Raw genomic sequence first — 20,879 nt, 5'->3', positions numbered from 1 at the left:
GTTTGTGACAGTCCCGCCTTGTCTATCATATTTCGCACCACAGTATAAAATAGTGTGGGTGAGTCACTCTGCCCCATCGGCAAAACATCCCAGCAGTATCGCATGCTCTGTATTGAGACGCTGGGTTTAAAGCCTTTTGCTCCGTGGAGTACTGAGACCCAGTCCATCTCATTCCCCACCTCCTAGCCTGGAGCTCCCTCCTGCTCCCCAGATCCCTCGTCCCCGGTCCCACCCCAGACCCCGCACCCCCAGCCGGAGTCCCCACCCCTCCCGCACCCCAACACCCATCCCCAGCCCAGTGAAAGTGAGTGAGGGTGGGGGACAGCGAGACACCGAGGGAAGGGGAATGTAGTGACTGCGGGCGGGGGCCTCAGGGAAAGGGCGGCGCTAGGGTGTTCCGTTTTGAACGATTAGAAAGTTGTCACCCAAATCCCCCAACCGAGACTGGAGTCCCGTTGGGCCAAGCGCTGCCCAGAACCGCTCCCCCAACAGCGATTAGGGAACCCAAGCGCAAGGTACTACCCAGACGCCCACCCCCGTTGTGCCAGATGCTGCCCGGACCCCCTGCACTTGTAAGATTCGCTCGCTCTGCGGCAAGCCCTTCGCTCTGGAGTGCCCCATGGAAGCTCTCTGGGCGCTGCCGTCTGCCACCCTCTGTGCCGGGGGATGGCTGTCACCATGGGTGCAGCGAGCTGTAGGGTGGCTTGAAAGTGCAGGGCGGGGCTCAGCCCGGGGCACTGCATTCCCCGCCTCCTCCGCTCCCGCTTGGCCTCTGTCCCAAGTCTGGAGAGACAGAGGGCTCTGCGTGGGGAGAGACAGAGGCACAGACTGACAGAGGAGTCCATGAGGGGATGGATAGACGGGAGGGGGGTGTATGGGGCCAGGCAAACATAGGGTGCACATGGGGACAGACAGAGGGGCGTGTGTGGGACAGAAGGGCGAGTTTGGGGAGAGACAGACTGGTGTATGGTGTATGGGATCAGACAGACAGAGGGTGTACACTGGATCAGAGAGAGAGAGAATGGGGTGTATGGGGACGGAAAAAGGGGTCACATGGGGCCAGACAGACAAGTGTTTATGGATGGACAGAGGCTGCACATAGGAACAGCCAGGCAGAGGGGTGTGAAGGGGACAGACAGAGGGTATGTATGGGGTCAGAGAGGTGTGAGGGAGGACAGACACATGTTGTGTATGGGGTAAGAGCGTGTGAGGGGGGACAGACAGAGGTTGTGGATGGGATAAGGGGATATGAGGGGGGAGAGACAGAGGGTATGGATGGGGTCGAATAGAGACAGGGGGTGTGAAGGGGGACAGAGGGTCCAGGCAGAGGGCACACACAGCGTCTCTGAGCCCAGCTCCTTGTCCGCGCAGGCTGCTGGAGTCCAAGCTGAAGGGGTTCCTGGACCGGCCGTACTCCTGGGAGACATTAACTGACATCTCCAAGATTTTCTGGTTCTATCAGAGCCCGATCTCAGGTCCGTGCTGCTCCAAGCGCTGTGCGGAGGGGCGGGGAGCCAACGCCAGCACAGGGCGACCCCCTGGCGCCGGGACCCTAGTTCCTTCCCTGCATCCCCCGTGGGATGCTGAGCCAACATAGGGCCCCTCCAGGACAACTGGTCCTGCCACCCTCCGCCCCCCACCAGGGCTCCCCTCAGGACTCCCAGCCCCCCCCCCCGCTCTAACCATCAGACCCCACTCCCCTCCCCAGGCGTTGGGGTTTTATTTCAAAGGCTGGCATGTGTCTGTATCCCCAGAGTACGTCATTGAGCACTGGAAGGAAGATGCTTTCTTCGGGTACCAGTATCTGAACGGGATCAACCCCGTTCTGATCCGGAAATGCACGGCGCTCCCCGAGAACTTCCCCGTGACGCAGGAGATGGTGGGCGGCTCCCTGGGGGAATCCACCAGCCTCCAGGAGGAGCTGCAGGTAACAACCCCCCACCCCGTAAATAATCAGAGCCTGGCTGAGTCCCAGCCCTGCCGAGTCCGTCCTGCCCTCCTTCCCCGTGAACTCCTGCTGGTGGGAGCCCGGTGCTCTCTTCCCAAACTAAATTGTTTGTAGCATAGCTGGGTCTGCGTAACCAGCCGCCCCACCCCAGACGTGGCTGCATTTTAACACTGTGTACGCGCTGTGTGTGTTGCTTGCCGGGACACGCTGAAGGGAAGCTCACAGCCCTGGGAGCGGGGCACTGACCCTCCTCTGCTCTGCGTGACAGAGAGGGAGCATCTATCTAGCAGATTACAAGCTCCTAGAAGACATTCCCACCATTGAAGTGAATGGTCACCAGCAGTACATCGCCACGCCCCTGTGCCTGCTGCACCAGAAACCCAGCGGGGAGGTCGTCCCCTTGGCCATTCAGGTGAGGGGTTTCTCTGCTCTCCCGTCCTGAGCCACCTGGGCCCCCCCTGCAGCTAGGGACCAACTGGGCTAGACCATTGCGAAAGGCACAATTATTATTGTGGGCAGGGTCCGAGTGTGCCAGGTGCTGCACAGACCCAATGGACCCATTGCTCTGATCCAGTGGGTGAATGGGTCTACTGTGGGGATATGGGGCTGGATGGGCCCATTGCACTGATCACAGGGGGCTACCAGGCTGGATGGTCCCATTGCTCTGATCCGGGGGGGATACTGGGCAGGATGGGCCCACTGCTCTGACCCAGGGTGGTACTGGACCCATTTCTCTGACCCAGCTCCCCCACAGCTCAGCCAGCGCCCAGGTCCCGAAAGCCCCATCTTCCTGCCCACTGACTCCGACTGGCTCTGGACTCTGGCCAAGACCTGGGTGCGCAGCTCCGAGTTCCACGTGCACGAGGTCACCTCCCACCTGCTCCGCGCCCACCTGCTGGCCGAGGTCTTCTCAGTGGCCACCCAGCGCCAGCTGCCCATGTGCCACCCCCTGTACAAGGTGAGGGGGGGCGGAGCTGCTGTGGGGGGGCAGGTCCATGGGTGGGCGCGGCTCCACTCCGCTTGGGGAGTCAGCCAATGGGAAGGAAGCGGGCAGCCAGTGTCCACACCCGGCACCTTATGAAAGGATCAAACTGGTGGCATCAGGGGTGGGGTGAGTCCCATTCCTGGCTACCCACTGTCACGGAGTCCCCGGGCGATGCTCTGGAGCTGCTCCCTAGGAAGCCAGTCAGGACTCTGGGGAAGTCTCCTCTCTGGGAGCAGACTGTCTTCAGGACACACAGCTCACACAGCTTCCACCTTCCTGGGTCTGACCTCGGAGCATTCAGCATCCTCTGTCGCTCCGTGCGCTTCCCACAGTGAGTCTGCCCAGGCGGGGTCCTGGGAAAGCCAGGGGGTCCTGCCCCCAACTCCGCAGTCAGGCGTGACTCTCAGCCAGCTAGTAAAACAGAAGGTTTATTAGATGACAGGAACATGGTCTAACACAGAGCTTGTAGGTGCAGAGAACAGGACCCCTCAGCCGGGTCCATTTTGGGGGCAGACATCCAGACAACCCCGTCTGCACTTCACTCCATGTCCCAGCCAGCCCCAAAGTGAAACTCTCTCCAGCCTCTCCTCCTCTGGGCTTTGTCCCATTCCCGGGTCAGGAGGTCACCTGATTCCTTTGTTCTCCAACCCTTTAGCTCTCACCTTGCAGGGGGGAAGGCCCAGGCCATCAGTTGTCAGGAAACAGGGTGTCGGCCATTCTCTGTGTCCAGACCCCTGCACACACCTGCCCTCTAGGGCTCTGCAACGATCATACACCCTTCTCCCATCACCTCGATACTTAAGAACTGCATAGGGGAAACTGAGGCACCCCTACAGTATTCAGAAGAACCGTTAAGAACAGTCCTGCTTCGTCACACCCTCTTCTGCAGGTCCTGGGACTTGTTGAGGGAGTTGACCAAGGGTGCCCGGTTCTTGCTGTGCCCACCTGGGGCACATTCCCCAGAGGTGCCCAGTGTGTGCCTTTTGATGCTCAGACAAGCCCAGATGGATGTTTGCTGCCAAAGAGTCCAACAGTTTGAGAGGGGCCCAGCCGGGCGTGTTCCCCCCGAAGCTATACACAGGAGTCACCCATATGTGTGTGTGTTCTAGAAGTGTCTATCTGTGTGTGTTTAGAACCTTCTCTCCAGCTGCTTCAGCCCCGTGTCTCTTCTCTTCCAGCTCCTGATCCCTCACACCCGTTTCTCCATCCTCATCGATGTCCTGGGCCGGACCTTTCTCATCAGATCTGGGGGCATATTTGATCGGGTAAAGAGGGGATCGTCTCATAATAGTAATATAATCTATTGCTTGTAGCTGGTGTTTTTCACCCCTAGATTGCAAATCACTTTACAAAGGACATGAGGAGCAATAGCTTCATTTTACAGATGGGGAAACTGAGGCAGAAGACCGGGCCTTATTTGCCTTACTCACCAGGCCTTTGGTAGAACCAGGGAGAGCTGGGTGCTAGCCCCAGGTGCTGGCCCCTAGGCCACACTGCCTCCCATAACTTGTTCAGAAAGAAGGGAAAATGACCAAACTGCCGATCAAATCAACTACACCACTGCCCCCTCCCAAACTCCACCAACCCAGCTCCGTCCCCCAGCCTGCTCAGCCAATCAAACGCAAGGCAGAAGCAGCTCCTCCTGGTGGTCGGCGCTCATTGGCCACCTCACATCTGGGATCCAGTGAACATCCTTTTCCAAACAAAATTGAGCCCGTTGATAATTGAGATCAGCTTTCAATCTGGTTTAGTGACACACACCCCCATGTGGACGCTCTTAATTCACTTTCACTGGGACCACTTCAACCCAAGCACAATTATTCGCCCTTTTCTGGGCGTGGCCCGAACCGCAGTTTCCTGGCTTCTGATCAGGGCGAGGGAACATGTTTTTCACGGAAAAATGGCCAGTGGGGAAAAATTAAAGGGTTTTGCACTTGAAATGGTAGGTTTTCAAAAAAAAAAGTTCATGGCATTTTTATGGCATTTTCCTTCATAATCGTGATTTTCGTTCCTTTGTTGCCTTTTGCTTCTTTTCCCTGAGATTCCCCGATTTGGTCCTTTCCCCATTTTCCCGGCTCCTCTCCCCACCCCACTTTTTCCTTGTTTTCTCATTTTCTTCTTGGGTTTTCCCTTTTCCTTGGTTTTATCCTCTTTTTCCTTTTCCCCCTTTTTTTCTTTTTTCCCTTTTTTCTCTTGGTTTGTCTGTTATTTCTTGTTTTTTTCTTTTAATTTTTTTTCTTGGATTTTTTTTCTTTTCCCTTGTTTGTTTCTTTCTCTTTTCACTTTATTATTTTTTTTTTCCATTTTTGCCCCTGCGGTTTTCCCTTTTTCTTTGTTTACCCTCCCGCCATTTTCCCTGTTTTTTAGTTTCTTTCTCTCTTCACTTCTTTTTCTTAATTTGTGTTTTTTCTTGGTTTTTCCCTTTTTCTTGTTGTTCCCCCCCTTTCCCTTTTTTTCTTATTTTTTCACTTCTTGTTCTTGTTTTTTCTTTCTGTTTTTTCGTTTCCCCCCATTGTTCATCTTTCTTAGTTTTTCCTGCTTTCCTCCCTTTTTCCCTTCTTTTCGTTCTTCCTTTTGTCCCCCGTGTCCCCATTTCCTTTTCTTTTCCTGGTCACTTTCATTAGTTTTGGGAGGGAAAATAAATTGTCACCAAAGGATTTCGTAAGTTTGATTCCCAGCGCTGCCCCAGACCCTGGGGAATTAACGCAATTCCAGTGTCCTACCCCCCCTCCCCTGGGGCCTGCTGCTCCGTGGCAGTAACTCCCAGCGGGCCCGGGCCGGGTCTATATTCCACAGGCCATAGCGACCGGGCGTCCAGGCCTCGCCGAGCTTCTCCGCAAGGGCCTGGAGAGCCTGACCTACACCATGCTCTGCCTGCCCGATGACATCCAGGAGCGCGGCGTCGGCTCGCTCCAGAGCTACTGCTACAGGGATGATGGGCTCAAGATCTGGGCAGCTATAGAGAGGTGAAGGGGGTGCTGGGGGGGGGGTGTGGGGAGGAGAGATGAAGGCAAGTGTAGGGGAAGGAGTTAGACCTAGTGAAATCAGAGGGGGCAAAGTGTTGGGGCGCTGAGTGTGGAGGGGGTCAGGGACAGAGCCCCCTGGCAGTCCAGGTCTTGTGTGGGAGGGAGCCCTGCATACTGGGCTTGTTCTGCTGGGATCCAGCGAACATCCTTTACCACACAAAGTTGGGCCTGTTGATAGCTGAAATCAGATTTCAGTCCGGTTTTAGTGACAAACCCCCTATGTGGATGCTCTTAATTCACTTTCACTGAAACCACTTCAACGTGACCCCAATCGAAGAACAGCCAAAATGAGACCGTGAGCCCCAGGATCTGCTGCCAGTTCATAGAACCATAGACGATCAAGGTTGGAAGAGACCTCAGGAGGTATCTAGTCCAACCCCCTGCTCAAAGCAGGACCAACCCCAACTAAATCTTGAGTACTGGTCTCAAGTTGCAGTGGGGGAGGTCTAGGTTGGACATTAGGAAACACTATTTCACTAGGAGGGTGATGAAGCACCGGAATGGGTTCCCCAGGGAGGTGGTGGAATCTCCATCCTTAGAGGTTTTAAGGTCAGGCTTGACAAAGCCCTGGCTGGGATGATTTAGTTGGGGTTGGTCCTGCTTTGAGCAGGGGGTTGGACTAGATGCCTCCTGAGGTTCCCTTCCTACCCTGATCTTCTATGATTCTATGATTCTATGAAATCATCCCACCCAGGGCCTTAAAAACCTCTAAGTTCAATTAACTTGCTTTAAATTCACTTCTGTGCTTAACCCGGGGCAAGTCTCCGTTCAGAGGGTAACATTTTCCAAAGTGCCCACATGGTCAAAGGACTAAGGGTTTTTTTTTGGTGGGTTGGCAATTTTGGAAAGTATAAATAAATTAATTAATTAAATAAAATAGTTTTAGGTTGGCCCCAAACTGACAATTTTCAAAATGTTCAGCCCCTCGAAAAATCACACCCCAAAAATAAAATTCCTTTCAGGTCAAATGAAACATTTTGTTTTGTGTCAGTTGATCTGATTTGTTTCCATTTGGACCATTTCGAAACTTTTTTGATTTTTTTTTTAAAAATTAATTTCCAGGACTTTTTGAACAACAACAAAATTTAATTGTTCGGGGAGGTTTCCAGATTTTCGGATTGTTTGTTTTTTCAGAAACAAGATCTGGCAACACCGAATTCATTTGCAAACTCTTTCAGGGTCACCGCCACTTCATTTTGTACCCCCCAAAAGTTCCAGCCCAAACCAGGAGTGCCAGAAACTCCCTAGAAGTAGGGAGGCCACCGGTGCTTGCACCGTGGCCCCGCCCCCACTCCATCCCTCCCCCGCAAGGCTCCTCCCTCATTCCGCCTCTTCCCCGAGGCCCTGCCCCTGCTTGCTCCTCTCCGCCCCCCTCCCCACGTCGCTTCCCCTTAAGGCGGGTAAAAAGCGATGGGGTCGTGGAAGTGAAGTTGAAGGGGAGCAGGAATAGCTCTGTGGAGACTGGAGGGAGGGGGACTCCCCTGGCTTGTCCTAGGGGAGAGCCTCTCACCGTGGACCCCGGCGTCCGGGCTGACCCGATTCCCCTTTAACTCTCCCAGCTTTGTCTCCGGCATCGTGGGGATCTACTACCGGACCAGCCTCTCGGTGCAGAGTGACCACGAGCTGCAGGCGTGGGTGGGCGAGATATTCACCAAGGGATTCCTCGGCCGACAGGCGTCGGGTGAGAGCCGGGGGGGCGGCTAGCGATCTCTGGGCCCGGGGTCACAGGCGCCGCTGAGGGGTCCTCCCTCCCACCCCCAAGAACCAGCCCCTGTCAAGGTGTCTCCAAACCCCAAGGCGCTTGTGAAAACATCAGCCACGGCCTAGGCGTGACGCCTGCTGTGCGACAGCCGTGGGTCGCCCGCACGCCGCCACGTGGCTTTTAGCTCACGCGGTAGAGGCTCATGCACTAAGCTCCGGAGGACCCGGTTCGATCCCGCCCGCCGAGTCTGTCGGTGTTACACGTGCACTCGCAATAGTGATGCTGGTATTGCACTGGCCCAGCATCACCCCTGGCAGGGGGAGCGGAGACGGGAGGCTCCCAGCCAGGGGCAGGGGAGGGGGGCCCAGTCCCATGCTCACCAGTCCATCCCTCCCCGGCAGGCGTCCCCTCGACTCTGGGCACCGCGGCCGAGCTGACCAAGTACCTGACCATGGTGATCTTCACCTGCTCCGCCTATCACGCTGCGGTCAACTCCGGGCAGGTGGGTGAGGGCCGCCCGCCCTGTCCCCCTCTTGGAGGGGGTGTCTCTTTCCTTCCCCCCTTTCCTCTCCTTACACCAGTGTCCCTGCCCTTGGGCCCCAGTCTGTCCCCTCCTGCCCTTTGGGGCCCATTGGGTACACCCCATACTTTGGGGTCTGAGACTTGGTGGCTCATGCCCAGGAGTTAGTTACTGTGGCTTAAAGTCCACTCTAGCCCAGGTGGAGTTGCTGGGAGCCAGGACTCCTGGGTTCTCTCCCCAGCTCTGGGAGGGGAGTGGGGTTTGGTGGGTTAGTGCAGGGGGGCTGGGAGCCAGGAATCCTGGGTTCTATTCCTGGCTTTGTCAAGCATCTTGCACATGTTCCATCCCCTCCCTCCCTCTGACAATTTTTTTTAAAGAACATTTTCATTTCCTTTGTAATTTTTCCATTTTTTCAACAAATGAATCAAAATGAAAATCCGTGGGAGAGATCGGGGCCCAGTCATGCCGGGTGCTGCACAGACCCCATCTCAGATCAGGGTCCCCCCCCTTGTGCTGGGTGCTGCACAGACCCCCCCCCCGACTGAGCTCAGGTCCCCCCTTGTGCCAGGTACTGGACAGAACCCCCCCCCCCCAGACACTGAGATCAGGTCCTGTGTTGTGCCAGGCACTGCACAGACCCCCCACCCCGACAGAGATCGGGTCCCCCATTGTGCCAGGCACTGCACGGTGACATAGTGAGAGATGGTCCCTGACCCAAAGAGCTCACCCTCTAAATAGACAAAACAGACAATGGGAAGAATGGTCACCTCCCATGTACAGATGGGGAAATTGAGGCATGGAGTGCCTTGGTGCCTGGCCTGGTGCCACAGAGGGAGATCATGGAGTCGCTGGGACTGGACTGCAGGTCAGAGTCCCAGCCACGGCTCTGAATTGCCTCTGCAGCTTACTGAATGGGACCTGGGACAGACTGGGTGTTGGGCAGGGTCCCAGGACCCCCTGGGCAGCTGGTCCTGTGGCTCCTGTTCTGGACTCCTGGGTCCTCTCATGACCTTGCCAGCCAAGCTCCCCGGTGGGAGCTAACCTCTGGCTTCCCTTTCCTGGCCCCAGTTCGAGCTGGCAGTCTTCATGCCCAATTACCCATCATCCATGCGGAAGCTGCTGCCCCAGAACAAGGCCAAGGTGACCCTGAAGGAGTTCCTGGACACGATCCCCAAGATGAACACCACCAGCCTGATCCTCTCTGTCCTCTGGGTGCTGCATAATGAGGATCGGGACATGGTGAGAGCAGGGCTGCTGGGGCTGGTGGACAAGGGGGGACCCTGGATTCTGGGGGAGTCTTTCTGGAGGGGGGCCCCCACTCTGAATCCTTCAGTATTGGATTAGGGGTGTGTGTCCTCCACTGCCTTTGAAACACCCACAGAGGGGCCAGACGCCACCTGGTGTCAATAGGTGTCTCTCCACTGGCATCAATGGGGCCAGCTCCCAGCCAGTGTCAATGGGCATCTCTCCATTGGAGTCAATGGGGCCAGACCTCAGCTGGTGTCAATGGGCGTCTCTCCATTGGAGTCAATGGGGCCAGATCCCGGCTCACGTCAATGGGCATCTCTCATTGGAGTCAATGGGGCCAGATCCTCAGCTGGTGTCCATCAGCAGGACGTCCATTGGACCTGTTGCTGATTTGAAAACATGGACCCAGCATTTCAGCCCCTTTTCTGTTACCTTTTCCGGACATGGTGGGGGTGGACGGCTGCTGTGCCGGCAGGGAGGAAATGTCCCCAAAGTGACATGCATGTGATCATTGTTTAGAGGCCTGGGGCCTTTCAGAAGAGGTGGGGAGAGGTCTTTCCCTACAGACACAGGTTCGACCACTGTTCAGACATAAAGTACTCTCCAGTTCTCTCCATAGACCCAGCTCACCCTGGGTATTGTTAAACATTTCTGACCCAAGCCGTTTAACCAAAATTTTGGACCCTGCCGTTAGAATTGTAGAAGTGTAAGACTGGAAGGGACCTTGAACAGTCACCTAGTCCAGTCCCCTGCACTCAAGGCAAGTGTAAGTATTATCTATGCTGTAGTTGGTGTTGGTCATGCTTTGAGCAGGGGGTTGGAGTAGATACCTCCTGAGGTCTCTTTCAACCCTTATCTTCTATGGTTCTATGATCTAGACCATCCTTGACAGGTGTCTGATCAACCTGCTCTTAAAAATCTCCAATGACAGAGATGGGTGAATCTGTGACTTTTTTGGTTTGTTAGACAAGGTGGGAGAGGGAATATCTCTTATTGGACCAACTTCTGTCGGTGAGAGAGACAAACTTTCGAGCTCTTTCACCAAGGAAAGTTGGTCCAATAAAAGATATTACCTCCGGCATCTTGTCTCTCTGACATCCTGGGACCAACACGGCTACAATAGCGTTGCCATTGTCGGTGATTTCGAGAAGTTGAAAATGAATCGTTTTGGGGTCAAACCCAACCTGTTGTTCAACCCAAAAGCAACGTTTCCTTTCAATTCTGAGCATTTTTGTGCGTGGACATTTCGGAACGTTCGACACGAAAAGCCATTTGGAACTGAAAATGGGTTGCAAACTCGAAATGGGTCGCATTTTTTTTTAGTATTATTTTTAAATTAACTCTTTGGCAAAAGGGATAATTCAGAAATTATTTTGGTGTCCCCAAACGTCCATTTTTTCTCAAAAAAAAAAAAAAGAGAAAAGTTTGGGTGGAAAATGATTACTCAGGGGCTGGTGTGCATTGTTTCCATCGGGAGGAGACATTGGTGATGGACCCAGGTGTTTCTTTGCTGGAATTGTGTTTAATTTGCAAAGTCTGGAGGACTCACAGAACAGGAGGCAATTTCCTTGCTCACAGTTCCAAGCCTCCTTCCAACTAGCACTCAGCCCAAAAACTTTCTCTCTCTCTAGGCTTTGTCACACCCCCAAAGCTTGTTCCGGCTGTCTCCTTGGCTCTCTGCTGCTTCAGTGTCTGTTTCTCTCGCGTGCAAAGCTCCACCAGTCAGTGCCCCAGCCCTTGCCTTTGCAATCTCAATCCCCCGAGAAAACCTCTCTTCTCTACTCCAGCCTTGGAGTAATAAGAATGCAGCCCTGGAGCTGATCCTGGGGGGGGGGGGGGGGGGTTTCAGTGATTTTGATGCCTCTGTATTCACCACTCTCCCTGTTCCCTTCCAGAGACCCCTGGGGACATACCCTGAGGAGCACTTTACCGAACACGGGCCAAAGCAGCTCATGGCTGCCTTCCAGGATCGCCTAGCAGAGATCTCCCGGGAAATTGAGGAGAGGAACCAGTCACTAGCTCTGAGCTACAGCTACATGTATCCCCCTAACATAGAGAACAGCACAGCCATCTAACACCCAGAGGCGCCACCCCTCCAGCTGCCCCGTGATGAGAACCCCTCCCCCAGACACCCACCACTGAGTGCCCCCGCAGGAACAGGCCACAGCATCTCCACAGCCAAATGCTCGCCGGCATCCGGAGCCGGGGTGTGCGCACGGGATGTGCCCAGGGACGCCCTGAGCCCCGGCTGCGAAGGCTGCTTCTCCCCCTCCCCGGCTGGAGGCTGGGGGGGAGGCTGCAGCAGCTGCAGGCCGTGGTGGCGGCGGAGCCACGTTTACATTGCTGCTGCCCTGCTGGTCCCAGCAGCGCGGGCTGAGTGGAGTCAGCCCAGCCTCTCCCCCCGCGCCTGCCCCAGCCCCCTCTTGCTGCCCCCACACTCCTCCCCGGGCCCCGGAGCAGAGCGTCCCTGCCTCTTCCCCTGCTGCCTCCCTGCAGCAACCGCTGCCCCAGGGTCCTCGTGCCCCCATCTCGCCAGCCAGGGCAGACTGAGCCTGCCCTGCCACCTCAGACCCTTCCCTTTTCCAGCAGGACCCTCCAGCAGCATGGGGCCCCCCGCCCGCAGTCACCGCTCCTGCCCCATGCTGGGCAAGGGGCAGCCCCATCCCCCGCCCCCAGTGAGGCTACAGGCGGGGGCAACAGCAGGGGAGGAGACGCACGCAGCTCCCCCCGGCACCCACCACGGGGGAGGCGAGGAGATTCCTGGGCCTGAGAGGGGCCCTAGGAGCACATGCAGTGACAGGGGTGGGGGAGAGTGTGCTGCTGGGGGGCGGGAAAGGGGGGCTCCTTCCCCAGAGCTCGCTGCTGCCGGCAGGGAAAGGGCTGGGGGGGAGTCCTCCTCTCTGGCCCCTGTCCCGCAGCAGCCTGCCTGCACCCCCAAAGTCATCCCCAGCCCTGCCCCACCCCAGAGCCCACACCCCCAGCCAGAGCTTTCACCCCCCCACCGCACCCTCAATTCTCATCCCTAGCCCTGAGCCTCTCCAACACCCCAAATCCCTCATCTCCAGCCCCTGACATAGCCCTCATCCCCCCACACCCCAACCCTCTGCCCCAGCCCTGAGCCCCCTCCAACACCACAAACCCCTTATCTCCAGCCCCAGCCAGAGCCCTCATCCCCCCACATCCAAACCCTCTGCCCCAGCCCTGAGCCTCTCTAACACCCCAAACCCCCCATCTCCAGCCAGAGCCCTCATCCCCCTGCACTCCAAACCTCTGCCCCAGCCCTGAGCCTCTCTAATGCCCCAAACCCCCCAGCCCCAGACAGAGCCCTCACCCCTTATACCCCTACTCTCACCCCTCATCTGCAACCACACCCCACAGTCCTCACCCCTCACCTCTGCACCCCCTCCCACCCCCAAACTCCCTCCCAGAGCCTGCACCCCAATCCCCTGCCCCAGCCTAGGGCCTGCACTCCAGATCTCCCCCACCCAGACTCCCTCCCAGAGTCTTGGGGAGGTGGGGGGTGGAGTTTGTTGGGGCGGTGTTTGGGCGGGGGACGGGTTCTGGGCACCACCAAAATTTCTACAAATCTGCCACCCCTGGTGACAGGGTCCCCCTGCCTGCCCACCCTCCTGCCCATGCAGGATATATTTGTTGCCTGTGCAAACTTCCCCAGCAGCTGCACAAAGTTGTTGTGATTGTGTCACACAGTGAACCCCACGCTGCTACCATGACCCTGCTTGGCCCCACCCGCCCACCTGGGCCCGCCCAGCCAATCGCTGCCTCCCCAGCACTACATGTGACCTTTGTTGACTTGCGTCAGTCATAGCACTCTTCCTCGGCTGCGCGCCAGCTTGGTTGGTCTCTTTGGGCCTGTCCCGTAAGTGCCATCATGCCACTGGTCAAGGGGATGTCCGGGGGTGTGTCATAACCACACAGCTAAGGGTAGTCCCGAATTCCTTCTTACCTGTGAAGGGTTAAGAAGCTCAAATAACTCGTTGGCACCTGACCAAAGGGACCAATGGGGAAAGAAGATACTTTCAAATCTTGGGCTGGGCGGGGTGGCGGGGAGGCTTTGTTTGGTGTGGTCTCTGGGGAAAGCAGAGAAGCATCAGGTCAAAAAAACTCCTTCTCCAATAAACCATCCTGTATGTGTCTCTGATATTACAAAAAGAGTGAGTAAATACGGCAAGGTGCATTAGATTACCTTTTGTTTTAAACTTGTGAATTTTCCCTTTGCTAGAGGGAGGTTTATCCCATTTTTTTGTAACTTTAAAGTTTTGCCTAGAGGGGAATCCTCTGTGTTTTGAATCTGATTACCCTGTAAAGTATTTACCACCCTGATTTTACAGAGGGGATTCTTTTACCTTTTCTTTAAATAAAATCCTTCTTCTAAGAACCTGACTGATTTTTCCATTGTTCCAAGACCCAGGGGTTTGGGTCTTTGGTCATTTTGTAACCAATTGGTTAGGATATTAATCTCAAGCCTCCCAGGAAAGGGGGTGTAAGGGCTTGTGGGGGTTGCTGGGGGAAGAGGAACTCCAAGTGGCCCTTTTCCCTGGTTCTCTGTTAAAATCACTTGGTAGTGGCAGCGTTACTTAACCCAAAGTACAAGGGAGAATTTGTATCTGGGGAGTTTTTAACTTAAGCTGGTAGAATAAGCTTAGGGGGTCTTTCATCGGGTCCCCACATCTGTACCCAAGAATTCAGAGTGGGGAGGGAACCCTGACAGGGAGGGATTTGGTGGGGACTCTGTTCTGAATGGTGGGGCTGGGCGGGTTTGGATACGGGCCAAAGGGTCTCTGGGGCAGTCAGGGGATGGGAAACAGAGGCATTGGACAGGGCGTGGGAGTCCCAGAGGGCCTGTCAGGGGGAAGGGGAGTGGCTAGGGGGCAGGGCAGTCGGGACAGGGGGTTGGATACTTGGTGGAGTCCTGAGGGGTGATTAGGGGGTGGGGGGGTCTCTGGAGGGGGCAGTCAGGGGACAAGGAGCAGGGGCGGTTGGGGGTTCTGAGGGGGGCAGGAAGTGGGAGGGAGTGGATGGGGGTGGGGCTAGGGTGGGGCACCCTGGGTGCACACCCTAATGGAATGTGCTGCGCACACCTATGGTCCTGAGAACATACACCCAACCCGATGGAGCAATGGTGAATCACACCTGCTGGGGATCCGGCCCCACTGACTTCGATAGAGAGACTCCCATTGACACCAGCTGGGGATCTGCCCAGGGCCTCCATAAACCCCCAGTTTCATAGCAGTCTCATAGGGCTCCCTTACCTCCGGGTTTCACACCAGTGAAGGAGCGGGTGTTGAATTGCCTGTTGTACTCAAGGCAAATCCCGTGGACAGGTGTTGTCATTTCCGAGTAACAAGGTGCCAAGTCTCCTTATTAGGAAATCATTTCCCGTACACGCCTCCTTATCATTTCCTTCCATTCCCCACCCCCTTGCCTGGGATGGTGTCTTGGTTCAGCTGCTCATCCCTCTATCAGGAGATGTGGCCACACTGGACCATGGTCTCCGTCCCCTTGTGAGTTGGTTTATTCTGCATGGAGACACATTGCTGGGTGAAGTTGGCCTGCACTTCCGTCATTGCATCCAATATTTGCAAAAATTGTTTGAGAATCTGGGGGTCCAGGTTAAGGGTCCTGAAGAGTTGATTGAAGATACCTTAAGAAAGTTGATTTTCCCAAAGGGACATGTTCTGCTCAAAACCATGGCCTCTTTAAGGCGCATCAGAAACAGAGGCACCCGTAGGTTTTCCACGTCTTAGATTCATAGATCCCAAGGCCAGCAGGGACTATTGTGATCATCTACTCTGACCTCCTGTATGACACAGGACAGAAAACTTCCCCCAAACAATTGACCTTTCAACTTGGGCATCCTGGTCTCATTTCTTTGCTCCTCGTTGAGCTTGAGAACGTCTTGGGGATGAGTCTGTCCTGTTTGTCAGCTGTCTGAGCAGTGCCCCATGGTGGCTCATTGTCCTGGTTGGTGACTTGAGGTGCAACTGGTGTACAATTCATGAGCAGAGCAGGTTGGTCTTGGTAGACACCGACTAAACATGAGACCCCAGTGAGATGCTGTAGCTAAGAGGGTGAACGTGATCCTGTGATGAATAAGCAGGGGAAACTGACAAACCGGAAAGGGCTTGTGTGATGGAGTGGGCATTTTCTGTGATAGTTTATCTGAATGCCGTCTGTGTGTCAGTTCCCCCAATGTGCTGCATAGTTAACTTGGTGGTGGGAAAAGGTTGTTGACTCTCTGCAGAGTAAACCCTGTAGGGTGTGATGGATACCTGCCTACCTCCATGTCCATGGAGAGAGTCTGAGAAGACAATAGCCACTACAATTGCCTGGTACCTAGCAACAAACGACTATGGATGATCCACCGCTCCACAGGAAGCCAGACGGGTTTGCCGGGGAACAAGAGCAAAGGGCTGAGAAGTGGCCAGGTGAGGAGTTGTTAAGTGTGGGCTGCTGGAAGTTGGAGACTCTCCTGAACTGGGACACAAAAGAGGGCTCTGGACCAACCAAAATGGACCAGGCTGTAACTTGCTGCTGGCTTCTCATGACCCAAGTGAGCTGGGTTCCCGACGTCTAATAAACAGGACTGCTTTCACAACACTGCCCGAGAGTTGCTTCCCATGCTGGAGCTGGCAGGGTGCAGTGCTCCCTTTAGGGGTAAAAGTCTCTCTCAGGTCTCCAGCTCGGGTGGACTCACTGAAGGGAGCTTGTAACCCCCCTGATTTGACATTCCTGCTGGTAACCCCAGAACCTGGCAGGACTACAGTCAGCCATCTTGTGTGTCCAGCCACTGTTGGCTGAAAACCAAGGGCCACATCGCTAAGAGATAACGAGTCGTTTGCTGAAATTAGGAGAATTGGTGATCCACCAGGTTTACTATGACAACCTACTAGGAATCCTTATGAGGTCTGTGCTTCATTTAAGTTAGCTCTAAAAGACTAGGCAAAAGAACAGACTTTGGAGCAGTCCGAGGAAGCTTTTCTTTGGACAAGTGTGGCGGTTCAATGACAAGACAGAACACAGCTTTTAGCAAGCAAGCAGGCTGGTCTCTGCTAACGGGCTTCTGCCTGTCAGCTTTCCACCTTCCCCTTTATTCTCTCTCTCCCCCCGCGCATTACATTCTCCAACAGATAAAAGGAATACACTGGCTTTGTTTAACATTCTTATTTACCAATTTCTATCTACCGCATTCCTTGCTCTCGGGCCTTGAGCCCAGTCCTGAGAGGCTTCCCACGATTCATGTCATCTTGGCGAGATTCCAAGGTTGATGCCCTTGGATGGAGCAGTGTGTGCACTACTCCTACACAACACTCCGGGTGTGCCCTGAATGTTGCCAAGCGCATAAACCTTTATGAATCCTACAGACAAGGATTGGGCATCTAAACTCCCCAGCAACTGGACGGAAGGAGGGTCCCCAGAAAGCTGGTTGCTGATTCCTCGAAACCATTTAAGACTTCGGGTAAATAGAAATGTTGGGAATGCTCTCACCCTACTGCTACAGAGAGAGAGAGAGAGAGAGAGAGAGCGCCCTTGAGACCTAATAAAAAGTAGTTTTAGGTAAAAGCACTCTGTGACATTCCCCTTTGCTGTTATCCGGACCGGTGATCTGCTAGACCACTCAAATCTTTGACTCTGGGAGCCGGCCTTACCCTGCTCTGCTGTGAGAACCCCCACTCCTGGGCTGTTCACACACGGCCTCTGACATGTAAACGGCTTCTTGGATTGTGCAACCGAATGACACTACCAACCCTAGGAACCTCCGTCTTGCAGAGCCCCGTTATGCCCGCTGGATGCTGCAAGCTTATATGAGTTTGTCAATTTAACAAAGAAATTGATATGTACCAGGATTGTTCTCCCCAGGGGAGATGCTGACATGCTTCAAACCAAATGCACTGCTTCAGGTAGAATACACAAACAGTTTTATTAACTATAAAGATAGATTTTAAGTTATTATAAGTCAAAACATAAGTCAGATTTGGTCAAATGAAATAAAAGCAAAAACACATTCTAAGCTGATCTTAACACTTTCAGTGCCCATACAAACTTAGATGCTTCTCACCACGGGCTGGCTGGTTGCTCTGCAGCCAGGCTATCCCCTGTGATCAGCGCGTGTCCCTAGATGGATGTGGAAGAGAGAGGAAGAGCAAGGCAAACACATTTCCCTTTTATCATGTCCTTTCCTCCTGCTTGACTTTGCTCCCCCCTTCAGTGTCAGGTGAACATTACCTCATCGCAGTCCCAACCTGACCAAAGGAAGGGGGGTGACTCACTCAAGAGTCCAACAGATCCTTTTGTTGCTGCCTAGGCCAGCGTCCTTTGCTCCTGAGAGGCTGGGGTGGGTTTGTCCCATACATGCCCTGATGAGGTGTGAACTGCCTCCCTGCTCTTGGGGAGTTTTTGCCTGGGCTTGCTTTAAGCCATGAGGACACATTTTCAGCCTCATAACTACATACATGAAATTATAACTGTGACGATGTGACACAGCAGGGAGGGGGGAGTGTTGACCTGGGAATGTGCCCTGGGGATGGGAGACCTGAGAGCCTGTCACCTGAGCCAGGAGGGGGAGGGGGAGGTAACACCTCTGGCCAGGAATGTGAACAGAGGCTGCAGGAGGGAGCCTGCTGGGTGGGTTTAGTTTTTAGTTTGGGGCTGGGTGGAGGAACACAGGGAACCCCAGGGCTGGGGTCTAAGCTCCCTGCTCCCCCAGAAGGACTTGACTGAGGGGTCCTGGGTGTCCCCACAAGCTCTGTTTTGGACTGTGTTCCGGTTGTCCAATAAATCTTCTGTTTTACTGGCTGCCTGAGAGTCTCAGTGAATCCCTGGAAGAGGGGTGCAGGGCCTGGACTCCCCCACACTCCGTGACAATAACCTATAACATTACCGTAACAATTACTATAACCTCACTATAACAACCAGTGCATCATAAGCCTTCTGAAGACACCTGACATGACAAACTTTGCATTGGATATCAAACAATCATTTTATAAAGATGAATGTGGGGGTGTAGGATGCTCCCCCGAGGTACAAAGTGTCACACACTCTTGCTTGTACCAATCGTTTATCAGATGGAGGAGCTGTGTCCCCATTGATTTAGTCGTGACACTGCGTGGAGAGAAACTGATACGTTACCACTGCTTTGGTGGCGGAAAACCCTGGGTAGGTAGTCAGATTAGATTAGTCAGGCAGGACTTGGTGAATCCATGCTGATTGTTCCTGATCGGGGGAAGTCCCGGACGACTGAAAAAAGGCTAATGTAGTGCCCATCTTTAAAAAGGGGAAGAAGGAGGATCCTGGGAACTGCAGGCCAGTCAGCCTCATCTCAGTCCCTGGAAAAATCATGGAACAGGTCCTCAAGGAATCAATTCAACTCTCCTACTCGTGCATCCTCCCAGTATCCCACATCCTCACTTACCTCAGGGCTTTGGTCTCCTTCCCCCAGTGAACCTAGTTCAAAGCCCTCCTCACTAGGTTAGCCAGCCTGCTTGCGAAGATGCTCTTCCCTCTCTTCGTTAGCTGGAGCCTGTCTCTGCTTAGCACTCCTCCTCCTTGGAACACCATCCCATGGTCAGGCCAGATGGCTATAGGAGAGTGATCCTATTGGGATCTGCTAAAGGGGGATCCACAGGACCTGGAAACCAAGTGATTTCGGGGGACAACATGAAATAACAGGGACAGAAGTGCAGGCAAAGGGTCAAACAAAGGGAACCCAATGGGGACACCGAGCAGAGAACCCTGGACAGCGCCCACTGCTCCTCGAAGGCGTCAAGGGAATCAGTGGATGCTGCCCAGAGGAACTCTGCCCGGATGCGTGAAAGGACGGAGGATCGGAAATAGGCCCCACAGTCACAGGAGTCTCCGTCGGCCAACTTTCTCTCCCTGGTTTTATAGATGGCCATTTTAGCCAGGGCCAGAAGGATGTTGACCAGGAGGTCCTGTGGCTTTGTGGGGCCACAGATGTGGCCAGCGCAGGAATTGCATAGATAAAGAGGTGAGGGGAAAAGTGCAATCAAAATCTTAACAAGATGTCTAAGAGGAGCCAGAATAGGGGCTGCAGCCTGGCGCTCTCCAAGTAAATGTGCGCCAGGGTTTCCCTCACGCTGCAAAAGGGGCAGGTGGCTGGGATGGGGTGAGCTGCACCAAGTACACACCCGTGCTCACGGCCCCATGAAGGAGCCGCCAACTGATATCCCTGGTGGGCCTCGGGACCAAGGTGGAGAAAAAGACTGACCCACCGGGGTTCCTCACCCTATAAAGGTGGTAGGAGGTCCCACCACTTTGTGTCGGGGCAGGATGTGAGGGTGAGGAGATGAAGGGTATGGAGCACGAGTGTGTATAGATGTTTCCTTGGCACAGTCTGGAAGCAGACCGGCTGCAGATCGTGCAGCCAGCTCATGGTGAAGGGGCAGGGGGCCGGTTGGGTCCACAGGGCAAGGGCCCGACGAAAAGGTCCGGAGGGCCTGGGGTGGAGAGTGGGCGGGGCGTGCCCTCTCTCAGGACCCTGTCAAGGTAAACCTGAGTAGTGGGCAGCAAAGCAGCCCCCACCTGCTGAAGTATGCGCTGGGGAGTATGAGGCCGGGAGAGCCCCAAGCGCTGAGCCAGTCTCCCCAGTCGTAGTCCAGGAGGTCACCGCCTCTTGTGACTTCTGCCAGGACCAGCCTCTGACGCACCAAGGGGGACTCCGCCACCTGCACACGGAGCTGGGGGTTGTGTAGCAGGGGCTCCATGAGGAGATCTGCCCCCACAGTGGCCGCCATGGATCTGGTTGCTGAGAACAGTTTCCAGGTCCGGAGGAGGTCCTAGTAGAAGACCGGCAGCCCGGAGAGGTCTTGCGGAAGACCTCTCTAATGGAGATAAAGGAGCTGCCGGTCGTATCGGAGCCCTCGGAAGCGGCGCAGGAAGGCGTGCGCCAGTATGCTCCACGCCAGACTATCTGCACCATAAAGGAGCCTCTGCAAGTCCTGGAGGTGGAAGACATGGACCTGAGTGTGTAGACACTTCAGGCCCTGCCCTCCCTCCTCCAGGGGTAGTTGGAGAACTCCTGCAGGGACCCAGTGCAGTCCTGACCAGAAGAACTCCAGAATCGATGTCCAGAGGTTGGCCAGGAAGCACGGGGCTGGGACTAGGGTGTTGAGGCGGTACCAGAGCATGGACAGGACTAGTTGATTAAGCACCAGCGCTCTCCCTTGAAGGGAGAGGCACCGGAGGAGTCCTGTCCATTTCCAGAGCCCCTCTGTCACCCTGCCCTCTAAACCGTGCCAGTTCTCCTGCGGAGACGGATGCGTGGCGGAAAGGTAAATGCCAAGATAGAGCAGTGGACCTGCGCTCCACTGGATGGCCTGAAGCACAGGTGGGAGGGAGCTCTCCTACCACCTGTCCCTGACCACCAGGCCAGAGCTCTTGACCCATTTGCCCTGGGCAGAGGAGGCTGCCCA

General features: G+C 54.9%; 1 protein-coding gene and 1 long non-coding RNA gene across 2 annotated transcripts in view; one reads left to right on the top strand and one right to left on the bottom strand.

The window, feature by feature from the left end:
* The first annotated feature begins 1,053 nt into the window (after positions 1-1,053).
* Positions 1,054-12,177, top strand: LOC141978788 (hydroperoxide isomerase ALOXE3-like). Its single transcript, XM_074941107.1, has 11 exons — positions 1,054-1,142; positions 1,372-1,475; positions 1,755-1,927; positions 2,217-2,360; positions 2,703-2,906; positions 4,112-4,198; positions 5,730-5,899; positions 7,519-7,640; positions 8,063-8,163; positions 9,250-9,420; positions 11,325-12,177. The coding sequence occupies exons 1-11, from the start codon at positions 1,054-1,056 to the stop codon at positions 11,502-11,504; spliced, it is 1,545 nt and encodes a 514-aa protein (XP_074797208.1). The 3' UTR covers positions 11,505-12,177.
* A 5,778-nt stretch (positions 12,178-17,955) lies between these two features.
* The window catches only part of LOC141978881 (uncharacterized), a 32,481-nt gene continuing 29,557 nt past the window's right edge, over positions 17,956-20,879 (bottom strand). Inside the window, exons 4-5 of the long non-coding RNA XR_012636437.1 lie at positions 18,860-19,075; positions 17,956-18,773 (exon numbers count right to left, since the gene is read on the bottom strand). This is a non-coding gene — a long non-coding RNA (uncharacterized LOC141978881). The remainder of the gene's footprint in view (positions 18,774-18,859; positions 19,076-20,879) is intronic.

This window comes from Natator depressus, chromosome 28 (assembly GCF_965152275.1).
Source record: "Natator depressus isolate rNatDep1 chromosome 28, rNatDep2.hap1, whole genome shotgun sequence".
Lineage (NCBI taxonomy): Eukaryota > Metazoa > Chordata > Testudines > Cheloniidae > Natator > Natator depressus.
The sequence above is the reverse complement of the archived record's forward strand: the minus strand, read 5'-3'. Positions and strand labels throughout refer to the sequence as shown.